This window comes from Solanum stenotomum, chromosome 1 (assembly GCF_019186545.1).
Source record: "Solanum stenotomum isolate F172 chromosome 1, ASM1918654v1, whole genome shotgun sequence".
Classification (NCBI taxonomy): Eukaryota; Viridiplantae; Streptophyta; class Magnoliopsida; order Solanales; family Solanaceae; genus Solanum; species Solanum stenotomum.
The window spans coordinates 15,827,609-15,844,418 of record NC_064282.1 but is presented as its reverse complement, the minus strand read 5'-3'; the positions used below and the strand labels follow the sequence as shown (position 1 = coordinate 15,844,418).

General features: G+C 29.6%; 2 protein-coding genes across 3 annotated transcripts; one reads left to right on the top strand and one right to left on the bottom strand.

Moving 5' to 3' along the window:
- The first annotated feature begins 2,030 nt into the window (after positions 1-2,030).
- On the top strand, positions 2,031-3,398 carry LOC125851930 (U4/U6 small nuclear ribonucleoprotein Prp31 homolog). Its single transcript, XM_049531675.1, has one exon. The coding sequence runs from the start codon at positions 2,031-2,033 to the stop codon at positions 3,396-3,398; it is 1,368 nt and encodes a 455-aa protein (XP_049387632.1).
- A 6,907-nt stretch (positions 3,399-10,305) lies between these two features.
- Positions 10,306-14,038, bottom strand: LOC125853585 (LIM domain-containing protein PLIM2b-like). 2 transcript variants are annotated; one of them, XM_049533301.1, is made up of 5 exons: positions 13,666-14,038; positions 12,281-12,380; positions 12,155-12,180; positions 11,961-12,050; positions 10,306-10,631 (listed from the first exon to the last, which is right to left on the bottom strand). In XM_049533301.1, the coding sequence occupies exons 1-5, from the start codon at positions 13,798-13,800 to the stop codon at positions 10,320-10,322; spliced, it is 663 nt and encodes a 220-aa protein (XP_049389258.1). In that variant the 5' UTR covers positions 13,801-14,038; the 3' UTR covers positions 10,306-10,319. The 2 variants fall into 2 exon arrangements, with proteins under 2 accessions (XP_049389258.1, XP_049389257.1); XM_049533300.1 differs by having other exon boundaries at positions 12,155-12,183; positions 13,666-14,034.
- Positions 14,039-16,810: the final 2,772 nt, after the last annotated feature.

The following is a 16,810-nucleotide window of genomic DNA, read 5'->3' as shown; positions in this document are numbered from 1 at the left end:
AAGATTTATTTATTCCGTTTCATATTTTGATAAGGAAAAGGATAAAGAGTTACTTCCTGCAAAGCAGCCAAAGCCTCTTGTGGTAGGAAGAGAAAGATGAATAAAAATTAAGATAAAAATAATTATTTACATAGTGAGTTTATCATTTTATTCCTATTAATTATGAAGTTGATGAATTAAAAACTTAAGATTTTAAAAAAGTTCTACCTTTTTTAAAGTAATTAATTGAGGGTATAATAGGTAAAAAAAATTGTCATTTTTTTATTTATCAAAATGGACAAAGTAATTAGGATCAACTAAAACAAAACAGACAAATAATTAGGGACATAAGAAGTATTATATTAAAAAGGCGCATAATATATATTTAGATTAATGGGTAAATAAAAATAGAATGAATGCACTTCATCAGAAATTCCTTTTTTGTTTTCTTTTGTTTATGTAAGCAATAGAAAAGAATAGTTTTCCTCTTCCACAAATAAAAGGATTTATTTATTTTTTGCGTTTCCTATTTTGAAAAGGAAAGTACGTTTCCTATATATACGACAGCATACTTTTTCAACTTACAACATTCTTCTTCAAAACCTAACTTCGTAACCATATAAGTGGAGAGTTCACTTTTTTTTTTCTTTGTTTCCAAAATTATTCAAACATAAAATGATTTGAAGTAATAATTTTATCAATAATGAAAGTTAAAATGCGAAACACCTAAAATAAAATTTTCTTTTATACTAGATGATTGATGCCCGTGCTCAACAACAATAATGTGAGAAAGAAAAGTAGACTACCAATAATATGCGGAAGGAAAGACATGTATTGATCAAATGTAGACACATTATAACGCGAAGATGTCATCAGCACCTTTGAAGGTGTTGGTGTGTTACTTTGAAAATTGAAATAGCTCAAAAGGTTGATTTGCAAGGTTTTGTGGCCTAGAGAAGAGAGACTACATGAGTTTAGATTACATATAGGAAACCGATAATAAATTTCATTGTATAAAAAACAAAGCCAAAATTGTATCGAATCTAATGGAATGGGCAGTAATGACTTGTATAGGCAAATGTGCAGGTAACTTTTTTTAATATAGCATTCTACATATGACATCTTCAAATAACAAGTTCTACTCTAAATCGAATGACCTAATGAATAAATATGTAACTTTATTTTATAATCGAATGACCTAATGATAAAATCGATTCAAACTTTATTTTATCTTCACCCATTAAGTCTCCATATCGATTCAAAATTCTATTCCCTCGAAAGACCTCGCGGAGAAAAAAACATCTTTGTAACTCTAATATAATGGTAATAAACATGTGCAAATGTTGTTAGTATAGCTACTACGCGGCGTATGGTATATATTTGCAAGATCAAATATGCCACTCCAATAAGATTTTGACGAGGAAAAAAGTTTTTACAACCACAAAAGCAGCAACCTACTAGGACCAGAGTACGCTAGAAGAAGAAACAAACCAAGAAAGAGCTGCTAAATTATTATTTTTCAACCCAACCCCGAGAAGATTAACAGTGTACTAACTTCTGTTACTTTAAAAAAAGAATGAATACAACTTTTTTACTTATTAGATTCGGTTTAGGATTCCTTTTTATCAATTAATGTTACTTGACTTTGAAGAATCATATGTGGGCGATAATTCTGAAATCAAGCTAAGGAAAATTAACTTTATGTTTAGGAGTTTCTCCAATTAATTTATTAATGTAGAATATAAAATCAAAATTATTTATCTATATTACCTTAAAAGCATGAACTCTCTAACCCGTTGTTTGGTAAATAAAAATAGAAAGAATGTCATTTTTCCTCTTCGAAAAAGGAAAGGATTTATTAATTTATTCGGTTTCCTAATTTGATTAGGAAAAGAATAATCACACAGACGTTCCCTATATATACGGCAGCAGCAGCATACTATTCAACTTACAACATTCTTCTTCAAAACCTAACTTTGTAGCCATATAAGTGGAGAGTTCACTTTTTCTTTTCTTTTTCTTTATTTCCAGAATCGATCGTACTCTTGTTCATGGCTACTCGTGCTGCTTCTTTCTTAGCAGATCTGGACGACTTGTCGGATAACGAAGAAACTCCATCATGGATAGAAGAGCATGATGGAGAATTGGATGATATTTTCAAACTGCAAAATTCATATTGCTACATTAACGTTATGCACAGAGTTGAAGATGCCCTAAGTTGTGATCGTAAGCCTATATTAGGTGATTCAGAATATGATGCTTTGATAATAGACTGTAATGCATTATCAATCGATATTGAGAATGAAATTTTTATAATCCACAATTTTATACGCGACAAGTACCGATTGAAATTTCCTGAATTGGAGTCACTTGTTAATCACCCAATTGATTATGCTCGGGTTGTTAAAAAGATTGGGAATGCAATGGACATGACCTTAGTTGATTTGGAAGGATTATTACCCTCAGCTGTTATCATGGTTGTCTCTGTTACCGCGTCTACTACCAGTGGCAAGCCATTGCCACAAGACGTTTTACACAAGACGTTGGAAGCATGTGACAGAGCTCTTTCTATTGATTCAGCAAAGAAAAAAGTACTTGATTTTGTTGAGAGTCGAATGGGATTTATCGCTCCCAATCTTTCTGCTGTTGTTGGGTGTGCAGTTGCTGCTAAACTTATAGCTACTGCTGGTGGTCTCTCGTCCTTGGCAAACATCCCCGCTGATTGCATCAAGCTTCTTGGTGCCAAAAGGAATATTAATAATTTAGCAGGGTTCTCAACAGCCAAGTTTCATCACATAGGAGGTTGTTATATTGAGGAAACTGATATAATTCAGAGTACACCTCCTTCCTTAAGGAAGCAAGCCTATGGACTGTTGGCAGATAAATCTACATTAGCAGCCCGTATGGACTCAGCCAGAGGAGATCTGACTGGTCAATATGGAACATCTCTTAAGGGTATTATTCTTGAGAAGATGGAGAAATTGCAAGAGTTACCTCCAGCAAAGCAACCAAAGCCTCTTCCAGTTCCATTAAATTCTAATGGTTATACGAAAAAGAGAGGCGGTAGTCGGAAGAGAAAGATGAATAAGAGATATGAGATCACGGAGAGGCAGAAGCTAGTAAATAGGATCAAGTTTGGAGTAGCTGAAGAGAGCTCTTTAGGAGATGGATTAGGGCAGGGCTATGGCATGCTTAGTCAAGCAGATGGAATTGGCAAGTTACGTCTATCAGTTATTAAGAAAAAATTCAAAAGCAGCAGTACTAGTACTCGTGTATACTCAGGCTTGACTTCAAGTTTGGCCTTCACCCCAGTTCAAGGGATCGAGCTATCAAATCCTGATCAGGCGAAGCATGCAACCAGAAGTCGTAGCACCTATTTCTCTGAAACTGCAACATTTTCCAAGATTAAGACAACATGAAGCAAGTACTTTTCTTGCCTTTTTAGATTCTTTTTTTCTTTGTGATGTGAATGTTCTTGACTTATTGAGCATTTATGAAACAAGTTAGCAGAATGCAATAGAGAATATAACTTTTTCACCTTTTGCAAATACTCTTAATTAGATGTATGTCACTACTGATAATTAACTCCAAGAATAAATTTAGCAACTTTCTAATTTTACATGACAATTCTTTAATAAAAGCAACGGACGCACTCTTCTAAAGGTTGGATCTTTTATACAGATTACAGAAAAATGGACAAAACAACAGAAACACACTTGAAAGTTTAAAACAACAGTCTGAAAGCATGAGTAGATGATAATAAAACATTTCAGTACATAACCAAGTTGATGATAATAAAACATTTCACCCTTCACTCTTCGTTCAATTTAGGGACTTGAATTTTTTTTATTTTTCCCTTTTTTTAACATTAGGAAAGGATAATCACACAAATATTTCCTAATATATATAAACGAAGGCAGAGGACGAGGAGTATGATTCTTTGTTCAAAACCTACTTTCCTCTAGAAATATTTGGACAATAAACCTGTTACCTCTTTTTGTGCTCAAAATTCCATATCGAAGGACAATAATGTCAACTTCTTTCATCTTGGTGCTGCGCTTAATTACGATGTAGATAATATTCTCAAGCTGCAAAAATCATGTCACGACATTGGAATGAAATAACAAGCAACTAATAAAAATAGAGATAAGAATGGAGACGACAAACTTAGACTCTAGAAGAAGAAGAGAGGGCAGACATTTTTTCTTCAATATTTCCGTTGTAATTTCCAAAAACTGCAGGGCTAACTTCTTAAAATGATTCCAATCAAAATATTGTTTGTTGCGAAACATCCAACGGAACCGCTCAAGAGCCTCAGGTAAAGAAGAGGTTGCCAGTGTTTCTTAAAGAAGCTTAGGAAATTGAAGTAGCACTCCGCCCTATAAATCTAGTCCTCTGGATCAGCGTCGCCACTAGCAGCCCATTTAGATTGGCTTATAAAAGAGAGTAGTTTTTAAATTAAAAATAAAAAGTAAATGACTTTTAAATAAAAAAATAAAAAGTTATTTTAAGTTATTTTAAGTTTATTTTAATTTATTTTAAGTCAGTTTTTAAGTTAAAAACTGACTTAAAAGTAGGATTGACCAACTTTTAAATTAATCCAAACACCCTCTAAATCGATCTAAAACAACTGCTTCCATTAGAGTACATCAATGAAAGCACCAACAAAAATCTGCTACTATAGTTTGGACTCTGCCTATTGATATCTGTTAATGTTAATACTTAGGGTGTGTTTGGTATGGAGGAAAAAAAAATCTGGAAAATGTTTTTCAATTTTCCCATGCTTGATTGGCTTAATCAACTATCGGGGTTGATTTTCGGATTAGAAATTATTTTTCTAAAGAGTATTTTTAGTCTCAAGCAAAAAAAAAAAAAAAACTGAAAACTATTTTTAATTCACCAACCAAACATTAAGTAATTTAACTTTTTCTCATCACATCAATTATTTATTGGAGATCGTTAATTCTGTTTATCTCAATCAAGAACATTTATATTATGGATCATTGATATTATTTATGATTATTTTAACTATCAGTATAGGATGTGCTATGAAGTAATGAAACAAGATTTGTTGGGATTAGTTATGCAGTGCTTTAATTTAATCTTCGCAGAAAATAAAGGGCTAATTTATTACTCCCTCTGTCCCTAATTACATGTCCACTTTTGAATTGACACATCTATTAAGAAAGCAATTATTGACATAATGAGTTTACCATTTTATCCCTATTAATTATGAAGTGGATGGATTAATAATTTGAAATTTTCAAGAAATTGTTCCTTTTTCAAAGTAATTAATTGAGGATATAATAGGTAAAATTATTTTGTCCTTTCTTGATTTGTCAAAATGGATTGGTTTTTCGCTTATGATTTATAAGCCAAAATTCATAAGTTAGAAATCTCATTTTGGCTTATTTTTGTTATTTTAAAATAAGTGCTTGTAAGCATTTTTATTTTTTTTTAATTTTATCCATTTACTATAAAATTACTTTAAAGCACCTAAAGTTAATCAATTCAAAAATAATTTAAAGTAAAAAAAAAAGCCAAAAGTTTTCACTTATAAGCAAAAAACCAAGTATATATCAATAAGAACCTATAAGTATTTTCCATCTAAAAACTTACTAATGTCAGGGTAGAACACTGTTTCAGGGAGGTCAATACGGTTGCAAACCATCTTGCCAAATTAGCCGCGAGCAATCAGAATGATGCCTATTATGACACCTATCAACAACTTGCGATGGGGGCTAGGGGTCTATTCCAACTTGACAAGAACCAAATGCCTTCTATAAGGCTCAAATATGACAAGACAACTTTTTTTTTAGTTAGCTAGATAGATTATTTTTTTTGCGAAGGTTGTACGGTCTAAGATAACTTCTTCTGCCCTCTTTTTGAAGGATAAATTTGTCCTTGTGTTATGTTCGGAGGTAAGCCAAGGCCCCCCTCTCATATTTTGATATATAACACCCCAAACATGGGAAATTTATTAAAAAAAGAGAGTATTTTCCAGGAAAAAGTATCACAAAAATTAGTTCCCAAAACTAACAACTAATAAGCAAACACTCAAAATTCTTCCAAAAAGAATTTGAATTTTTTTTCAAATGATCTATAAGTATCAGAACTGTTAATTTTTTTCCCATAATAAAAGTAACTACTACTAAGCAAGAATAGGTAATCAACATCTCAAAAAAATGATTTTTTTTCTTGAAGAAAGTGATTAAAATCAATAAAAACTTAGAAAGATTTTTCGGACAATATGTGATTATCAAAAAATTGATTTTTTGTCAATAAAGTAACAACTAAACAAAAATATTGGGGGTTGACAAAGGTGTAATTTCGTCCATAGAAACTTGATTATGGAATCTTCAAAATTGTTACCGTTGGACACCCTTTCGGTCTATAACTCTCATCGAACAGGGTGATGAATAACGAAATTGTTGATGGTACGAAATAATTTTGATTAAGGGTGCATGAAAAAAATCTCAATATATAATACAAACGAGTGAAGTAGATGGTTAAAAACGTACAATATAATTATTCATGGACTATTGAAAGAAATATATCTCAAATACATCCAACTCATTTTTTGTATTGTAGAACAACTATGGTAGTTTCGTTATCTCAATTTTAACTTTTTCTCATCACATAAATTATTTTATTGGAGATCTTTAATTGTGCTTATCTCAATCAAAATTATATTATGGATCATTGATATTTTTTTAATAATTATTTTCAGTGTATACATGTAATTATCAACGTAGAATATGGTTTGGAGTAACGAAGCCAGATTTGTTGGGATTAGTCATGTGGTGCTTTAATTTAGTTCTTTGCGAAAAATAAAGGGCTAATTTATCACAGTTTTGACTAAATACATTGGATTTTATGTTTGATTGACAACATCTATCCATTCATCTGAATCTATATTACTTTAAAAAGTATGAAGGTCCTTATAAATATTGATTTAATTTTTTACTATTCAATTAAAAACTTTATAATAGACAAAATTGTGATTTACTATTTTCTTATTATTAATTATCTTTATAATATTTAAAATTAAGAATTAAAGTCCTAAAATATATGGTAAGAAAAAAAATATGTGATAAGAAGCATTAGGAAAATTAATAATTTAGGAAACCTAAAATATACGGTAATTAAGGGGAAAATATATTTGAAAAAATAAAAAGTCCTAAAATTTATGGTAAGAGCTATTAAAATCTATAACAATTTTATTCACTTATAACAATTATCTTTTTTCTTAAATTACTTAATTATCCATCACAATTATATTTTTATAATTATAAACACTAATAAACTGTTTTTAACAACGTTAAGAAACTAACTTCTGTTACTTTTTTAACAAATTGAATACGACTTTTTATTAGATTTACTTTTAGGTTTAGGATTCCTTTTTATCAATTAATGTTACTTGACTTTGAAGAATCAAATGTGGGCAGTAATTTTGAAACACCACTGAGCTAACGAAAATTAACTTTACGTTTAGAAATTTCTTAGAATTTATTTTCTCAATTAATTTACTGATATAGAAAAGTATGAATTTTCTAACTCGCTGTTTGGTACACTTAATTTAGATATATATTGAGCAGGATTCATTAAAAAGAAAAATAGGTTATTTTACACTTCCACTAACAAAAGAAAACAATTATGAGCTAAACCAATTCATCATTTGATCTTATTATTTAATAAGCAAGCACAATTTGAGAAAGAAAAATAATATGGCACATAGTACTTGATCATAACTAATAAACTATAATATATTAGTAACGATATTTTACAAACAATTTGTAACTTTATTAAATTAATAAGTAGCTAACTATATCACAACATGTACTAAAAGAAGTCATATTCATCAAGATTGATATCGTTTGCATCATTCTTTGATATTTCATTATCATCTGAATTCATACATTCTCATCCTCCAATGCAGCAAGAAAGTCATCTCCAACATCCACCTCTATATTATTATCATCAATTTCTTCTAATTCTTCCATAACCGAATCGATTAATTCATTAACTTCAACATCATTCATAATATTCTCATCTTTTCCCTTATCATCATGATCACGCCTTTGTTTCTTCTTCTTGATCTTACAAATTACAAAATCCTTATATATAATTTTCTTCTTCATATTAGTAACATAACCATTATCCAAAGAGTATTCAGTCATCAACCACTCGCCGAATAACTCCTTGATTATTGACTTTTTGTTAGTATCGGGAGTGTACTTCATATGATGGACGTACCCCATAAGTCTACCTCTATCATCAAACACTTTCTTCGCTAGGTCTTGTATCTTCCATGTGCCCTCCCCAACAATTAATTCGCTTAAATCTTTTATGATGCGGCTTCTCTTTCTTCAACGGTGTAATGAAGTAACTTGCATTGGTGTTAGTGCCCTCAAGAATCTCCCATGGTTCCTTTTCCGCGTAAAGATCAACTAGCTGCATGAATTGATGTTGCTCAGGAAGTGGCTCATCTATCGCAAACCCTAGTAGATACTTGATAACATCGCTCTCCTTGGGGTAAAAATTATAGCTCTCTGAATATCTCTTTGGTTGACGATGATGAATAGCGATCATTATACTTAAGTGATGAATATTAAACAAATTAACAATAGTGGATGAATCAAGCTAAAAGAATATTGTTAAAACCCTAGTAATTAAGTTGTATAAAGACAATATGATACTATAATGGTTTGATAACTTTTAGCGCAAATATATAGTTTTATAAATGATGTAATCCTTATTGGAAATGGACGTATTAAGTTTACAACTTTGGTAACTCGAAAGTTTTTTGTTTTCGAAAAAGAAAAGGATTAAGATTTATGTAATTTAGGAAACCCAAAATACATGGTAATTAAGAGAAAAATATATTTGAATAATCAAAAAGTCTTAAAATTTAAATTTCCAGTAAGAGCTATCAAAATCTATAACAATTTTATTCACTTATAACAATCATCTTTTTTCTTAAATTACTTAATTAACCATCACAATTGTATTTTTATAAATATAAACACTAAGAAACTTTTTTTAACAACTTTAAGAAACTAACTTCTGTTACTTTTTAAAAAATTGAATACGACTTTTTATTAGAATTACTTTAGGTTAAGGATTCCTTTTTATCAATTAATGTTACTTGACTTTGAAGAATTATATGTGGGCGGTAATTTTGAAACACCACTGAGCTAACGAGTTAAAGTAACTAATGGGATCTCTTATTGTGCGATCTGTGACAGTATAAAAATTATATTTTCGAAATTCAAATGATATGAATTTGAGCAATATCTTTAAGTACATTTTTTCATTGTCTTGACGTGAGAAGAAAGGTAACTTGTAGTTTTTTTTGTTGCTTTTAAATATATAAATTTTAATTTTAAAATATTAAACAAATCTGATCTAATTTAGTAAAAAATTGAGTCAAATTGACTTTTAAAAAAGTGAAAGTCCTCACATAAATGGCATAAAGGGGGTGTCTCCTTTTCTTTTCCACGGATGAATTCAAGTTCAACTATTTCTTTTGTTTTATTTTCTACGGGTGTATGATATTTCTATTGGGGCTTAAATAATTTAAATTTCACATAAGACTTAACTATTAAGAGAAAAAAATATTTTTGGCCGAGATTCTTTTTTATAGAATTTAAACTCGAAATATAATATTAAAGGTTAAAAAATCTTATTCATATCACTACAATCAATCTAGTAGTCAAATTTAGTTTATTAAATATTTATAAATATCTGATTAATACCAATTATTATAAGTGTAATGCTATTTATAGAAGGCGGCTACATGAATTCATAAATTCCAAATGTTGATCTGTTATTGAATTTGTCAGTATGATATGAAGCCTTTAAAATGTCTACACATAAGACTCTTTAAATTAAATATAAGACAGATTACCACACAACATCTTTTATATATATATATATATATATATATATATATACACACATATATATGTGTGTGTATAATCTACGCTATAATTATAATTTGTACGCTAAGTATAGCTCCATAAAAAAATTAAACTCCAATATAGTTAATGTGAAAATATACACCCTTGCCACAACATTGCACAAAATGTATGTATATGTATATATATTAACAAAGGAATATTATATCCAGACAATAAAATTTAATTAATTACATATGAGGGGCTGCCTTGGATAAATATATGCATAAACAAATGGGAAAAATTTAATATATGATAAACACAAACATTTTAGCTATCAAAATAGATAGAAGGATCAATTGATCCAATTAATTAAAGGATAAAATTTAATTAAATGTAATTTATAATACTTAGGGGAGAGAGGGCACTTTTTTTTTTATATTATGATTCTTGTGATTCCTCTGCATTTTCAGGCTCTTTATTATTATCATCATTGTTATTCTCTTCTGTTGATTTATTTTCAACAGCATTATTTTCATCATCATTTAATGGTGTTACAGCAGCACTATTCTTTTTGTTATTTGCAGCTTTGAGGACATGTTGGTAATTTCCTTTTTCCATGAAGAGTTGAGCAAAATGATGCTTGCAATACAAGTTTCCATCAAGGGATGCATATGTTGCATGGGTAAGTGCACAACCTCCATGTGCACACTTGAAACATGATTTGTGGAATGATTCTCCTTCCATTGTCACCTATAATTCAATTTTGAAATAGTTAGAGTTTACGTTTTGTGCATTGATAATATATACGAGAGCATAAAGTTATGAATTGACTTATAATAATACGTAACATTTCATAGAAAATTGAATATAGTAATTAACTAATTAGGAATTAAACATAGCAATAACATGTTATAGAAAGGACAAGTCAATTCACAAAGTATTCTATATTTACTTAATTTACATTTCAGGGCATGGGAAAGGTCACGTTCTAAAAAGATGTAGTATAGACAATTTATATTAACGTAAGAATTAATGACCTATTNATATATATATATATATATATATATATATATATATATATATATATAAATCAAATAGATTATAGCCTTGTATATTGCAAAAATTTTATATACCATCGAGTATATGTAATTTAAATTCATTCATTNTATGATTCTTGTGATTCCTCTGCATTTTCAGGCTCTTTATTATTATCATCATTGTTATTCTCTTCTGTTGATTTATTTTCAACAGCATTATTTTCATCATCATTTAATGGTGTTACAGCAGCACTATTCTTTTTGTTATTTGCAGCTTTGAGGACATGTTGGTAATTTCCTTTTTCCATGAAGAGTTGAGCAAAATGATGCTTGCAATACAAGTTTCCATCAAGGGATGCATATGTTGCATGGGTAAGTGCACAACCTCCATGTGCACACTTGAAACATGATTTGTGGAATGATTCTCCTTCCATTGTCACCTATAATTCAATTTTGAAATAGTCAGAGTTTACGTTTTGTGCATTGATAATATATACGAAAGCATTAAGTTATAAATTGACTTATAATAATGTTTAATTTTTCATAAAAAGTCGGATATAATAGTTAGCTAATCAGGAAACATAGCAATAACATTTTATAGAAAGAACAATTCGATTCACAAAATATTTCATATTCACAAGGGAGGTATGAGGAAGGGTCACATTCTAAGAAAATGTAATGTTTACAATTATGTTAACGTAAGAATTAATGATTAACTCCACCGTATATATATACGCTATAATCAGATATATTATAGCTTTGTATATTGCAAAAAATTTTCATACCATCGAGTATATATAATTTAAATTCATTCATTAAAACCATAAACTCTACTTGTGTAAGCAAAGCATATATAGTCGGTTCAATTAGTTCGAATAAAGGAAAAAAGTTGTGATAAGTTGAAGGTTGGTTGATGAAATACTTTGAGGAGTTGAAAATTAGTATAGATTCGGAGATTTTCGAATTGTGAATGAATTGAGATTAATTGATCATGAATAAACCTTTTTAAAAAAAAAATTAATTAATGGTTTAATATTTGTACCTTTTCAAGTGGGTAAACAGTTTTGTCACAAGCAGCACATTTATCTTGGGTTCCAGAGAACATAGCTGAAAGTTTGCTTGGAGCTCTTGTCTGCACAAAATATATAATTAATTGTTAGCTAAAAATATTCGAGAAACAAATTTATTTTTTTAAGAAAAACATATGGTTTTTGAAATGTGTAGTTGTGAACATACCAATGAATTTTGCCTCTCAGACTTGGCTGCTGAAATGTTAATAATTACGAACAATGTAGATTATTAGTAAAAATTAAGATAAAAGAGGCTTAATAAAAATTAATTTAAAAAATTAGGATGTCTTACGATTCTGAAAATTCTTGCTAAAATTTCCCGATTCCTTAAATAGTTGTTCGAAATGAGTCTTGCAGTACAGGATTCCATCCATAGAAGAGTAATTGCTCATCTGCCAAAAAAAATAATCGAAATTATCAAATATATATGGGATAAGGTATAAATATCTCTTAGACTATGATTGAAATTTCGGACACACCTTAACTAAAAAAAGGTCTTATTACCCCTGAACCAATTTTTTTTGTAATTTTGTACACCTTTTTGACTTATGTGGCATTTAAATATCTCTCACGCACCTCAACCACGTGAGGTCACAGAGTGTGCCATGTAAGCCAAAAGGTATACAAATTTTTAAAAATGAATTCGAGAAAATAATAAAACCTTAATTTAGTTAAGATGTGTCTCTGAAATTTTGATCATATTTTAAGAAACACAGAAATAATGGGGATTTAATGATGGATGACAATTTGATTACTTTAATAACTTGATCTCTTTTAAAGCCAAAAAGTTACATAACTTGCATTTAATATTATGTGCCTTCAATATACATATCTTAAAGAAATCCCACATAAAATAAGAATAAAAATGGTCTAATTATAATGTCTTCTCTAAATGTTATTCCCTCCATTCTATATTAATTAAAAAATTTAAGGTGTTTTACACACTTTAAGAAAAGTAGATTAAGACATAAATTAAACATAGTTTTCTATTTTTACCTTATTAATTATTGTCAAATTTATTGAAGTCATCACATTGAAAATCCAAATGAAGGGTAAAATTGGAAGAACACTCTAAAAGTAGTCTTGAAAACTGAACAATTAAGTTAATTTGAAAAATGGAAAATGCCTCAAAAATTCAATTAATACGGAATGGAGGGAGTAATAAATAATATACACAATTGATAATAAATAAAATTCGGGATTGTTGTTTCGGGGAAGTGGAGTGAGACCTAGCGAAACTAGAAATTTTGTCAAATGTGTTAAAATTTAATATGTATATATGAAAATTTGTAATTTTTAATCTATATATGCAATACAATTTTCTCTATACGAAATATAATATTCAGACTAAAGGTATTTACTTAACCATCCTTCGATCTATATAGCTCGTAAGGATAGGAACAAGGGTGGAGTTAGGTAGCTAGGGTCCGATTCAACTGATCATCCTTTGAATTATTTTGAATTGTCTTAATGAAAATCAGGACGTGTGTGGAATTGAATAGTAAATATGTAAAAGAAAATAGGATATAGCTCGGAAGGATAGGAACAAGGGTAGATTTACGTAGCTAGGGTCCGATTCAACTGATCTTCCTTTGAATTATTTTGAATTTTCTTAATGAAAATCAGGATGCGTGTGGAATTGAATAGTAAATATGTAAAGAAAATAGGGATACATACCACAAGTGTGCCTTTGCAGTGGCTACATTTGAAGCATGATTTATGATAAGTAACACCATCAGCAGACAACAAATCAACAAAATAAACAGTTTTATCACAAGCTGAGCATTTATCCAATGTTCCTGTGAATGCCATTATTATATATATTTTTAAATAAAATAAATAATTATATTCACAGAAGCCTGAAAATCTTCAATCTCAATAACTATTCAGAGTTAGAAATATGGCAGAATAAAAAAAGAAATTTGTACAACAAAAAGTTGTTCTGCCTTTTTTTTATATTCTAACCTGTTTTGTTATTGAGATTAAAGAAACAAAAAAGGCACCCTCTCTATCTCAGTTTGTAATACACAAATTTTGAGTTACTTTTCATGTGCAAAATAATTACTATAACCCCATAATTCAATGACACGTGATTGGGAGATCCAAATAATAGGAGTTTAAATTTTTTATTTTTATTTCTTTACCTCTCAAATAGGATGGATGTAATTATCTTGGATTTGAGTGAAATTAGGCTCTAATTTGACTCTTTCCCATCACTAATTTAATTTTTTACTCTGTACTTTTTAAAAAATATTTTTCTTCTATTGGGGTACGAAAACAGTATTTCTATTGGCCCTCACAAAGGTAGAGGTAAGGTACACTCGACCTCCTCTAACCTCATTTGTGGAACGACAATGTGGGCATATATATGTTGTTCATGTTATCATTTTGGGAGTATTTTAGTTCAAATTCAAAAGTGTAAAAAGGAATGGCAATGGGACGGGGTGGGTTTAAGGCTATGCAGGCGGGGCGGGAGGGATGTGAGGTGAGTTGAAGTGGGTTTTTTATAAACTAATGCGGGGCGGAGCGGGGCAGGGCAGGTATATGTGATTTTATGTGGGTTCAAACTTAATTTTAACTTTTTACATGATAAAACTTTATTTATTAAGATAATTTGTTTAAAGCCTCTAAAATATTCAAGATAGTAAATGAAAATAGTTCAATAAAAAAACAATCAATTTCTTACATATTTCTCAATTGACCTCTAAAAAATTAATTTTTTAAGTCATTATCTATTAAAGTAATAAACTTAAAGAAAAAATGAATTTATTTTTATGAATTTTATTTTTAATATCAAACATAACTAGAAAAAGAAAATATTAAAAAAATTATGTGGAGTGGATAAAAAACATTGCGGGTTAAGCTCAACCGGCTCTGCCCCTCCCCCGCCCCCACCACGCACTTTCCCATTGCCATCCCTAAGAGTTGATAAAATTGAAATTTTCTTTAAATGAAACTTTTATAGTTGTAAATTGTAATTACCTTATAACTTAGGTAATTTGATTTAGTAAATATTTTTTGCGTCATCATAACACTTGATCCATAAAATATTTTCCTTATAAAAATAATGGGACTATATAGATATTCATCAAACATTATGTAAGGTTGAGAAAATTAACTTTACATCGACAAATTTTTTTTATAAAAGATCACTTGATAGAACAGATTAAGTTTTATTGCGAAGCAATCGTGGCAATTCTAATAATATTAAATCCCAAAGAAATTTGTAACCTCAGCAATGCTTTGAATTCATGGAGTGATAAATACATTGGTACAACTACCATTACTTGTGCAGACCAACAAGGAAAAAAGTAGAAATAATTGGTGTAACAACCAATTATACAACATTCTCAATTATTAAAATTACAGATAAGCGACACAACATATTAATCATTGTAATTAATAATTAATTAGTGGGGATTATATCATTGTTCAGTTAACTGACAGGTATATATGTCTTGCCTTAATAAAATGCTAAGTTGTTTTCAACGTGCCTTAACATCATTGACAAGAATTAACCACTGCCGTTAATGGCAAACTGCTTCATTTCTGAGAATTTATTCGACACATTTTGTTGTTGTTTTAACTTTTGTACTTAGTTTGTCTAAAAAGGAATGTTGCAGTTCATAATACGAACTTACTAGGGTAGAAAATCATCTAGCGGTCTGAATTCAAACTTCTTTAAAAAATATTTATATAAAGCTAAATCACTATTCGTTTAGAGTTAAAATGTTTGAACAACTCGAGTTAAAAAAAAAACTCTCTACTTTTCAAATATTTAAATATGTCATCCTTTTTGGAACGGATGAGTAGCTGTTTATGTTGGACAATCAGATATTTAAAATGTCTTTTTCCTGATTTTGTTTTGGCTTTCTCACTCTAAACGAAATTGATTACAAACCAATTTTTTTTTTTAAAAAAAAGGGTTTTCAACTCTATTTCTTTGATTGAAAATTATGTCCCTCGTCAAATTCAGTGGAGACAAAAATACTAGGTGATTCTTCCTATTTGTCTTAGTCTTGGTGGATTGAGTTACTCGATACTTGTTGCTAGTGGAAAGTGGCAGGTACCCCATAGAGTTAGTCAATATGCGAGAAAGCTAACTCAAACACCACAATCAAGGAAAAAAAAATAAAAAAAACAGTATGCCCCTTGTTCCAAAAATACATAAAAATGTTGAAAATGAGTCAAAAGGAAAATGAAACTTGGTCAAAAGGGGGATTTGTTTCGACAAATTCCTAGAAACAGTTAGAAAATTAGCCAACACCACACTTGTACACATGTTTTTGTGTGTGCATGCGTATAAAGTAAACAATTTACAAGGTAAAATATACCTTCATAGATTATGTAGGAAAAGTGAAAAACTAGAAGCATATACTTACTGGCTACTAATTGTTTCATAACCAAAAGATTAGCTTTGTACTTTATGTAGGAACACAACAACAAGAAAACAACGACGATAACGTCTCAATTTCAAGCAAGTTAGATGTATGAATTCTCTCAAACCATGTCGCTTCAATAAAGCTAATCTTCGACTAATATTATATAACTGTGGATAAAAATAAAATGCCTTAGAAGTTCTCTATATTTTGTGGCATGTATTCACAGGAACAAAAAGTTAAAAATAATAGCATAGAAAACCTCTAACATGGGCCATAGTGGAGTGTACAATAGGTTTAATTTATTTTTCCAAATAATGAAAAGATATAGCTTTTAGGCTATAGTACAAATAACAACTATTAAAAAGACAAGAAACAACTAAAAATACCAAACGAAGTGATTAAATTATTCCCCCTAGCCTCATTTTTCTAGGTGAAAACTT

What these genes read in the sequence shown, in the direction of transcription:
- LOC125853585 (XM_049533300.1), bottom strand. Translation starts at nt 13,800, where the DNA reads ATGGCATTCACAGGAACATTGGATAAATGCTCAGCTTGTGATAAAACT. An exon ending in ACTGCAAAGGCACACTTGTG is followed by an intron (nt 12,381 to 13,665) that starts GTATGTATCCCT and finishes TTTTTTTGGCAG; the next exon opens with ATGAGCAATTACTCTTCTAT. An exon ending in TAGCAAGAATTTTCAGAATC is followed by an intron (nt 12,184 to 12,280) that starts GTAAGACATCCT and finishes TTAACATTTCAG; the next exon opens with CAGCCAAGTCTGAGAGGCAA.
- LOC125851930 (XM_049531675.1), top strand. Translation starts at nt 2,031, where the DNA reads ATGGCTACTCGTGCTGCTTCTTTCTTAGCAGATCTGGACGACTTGTCG.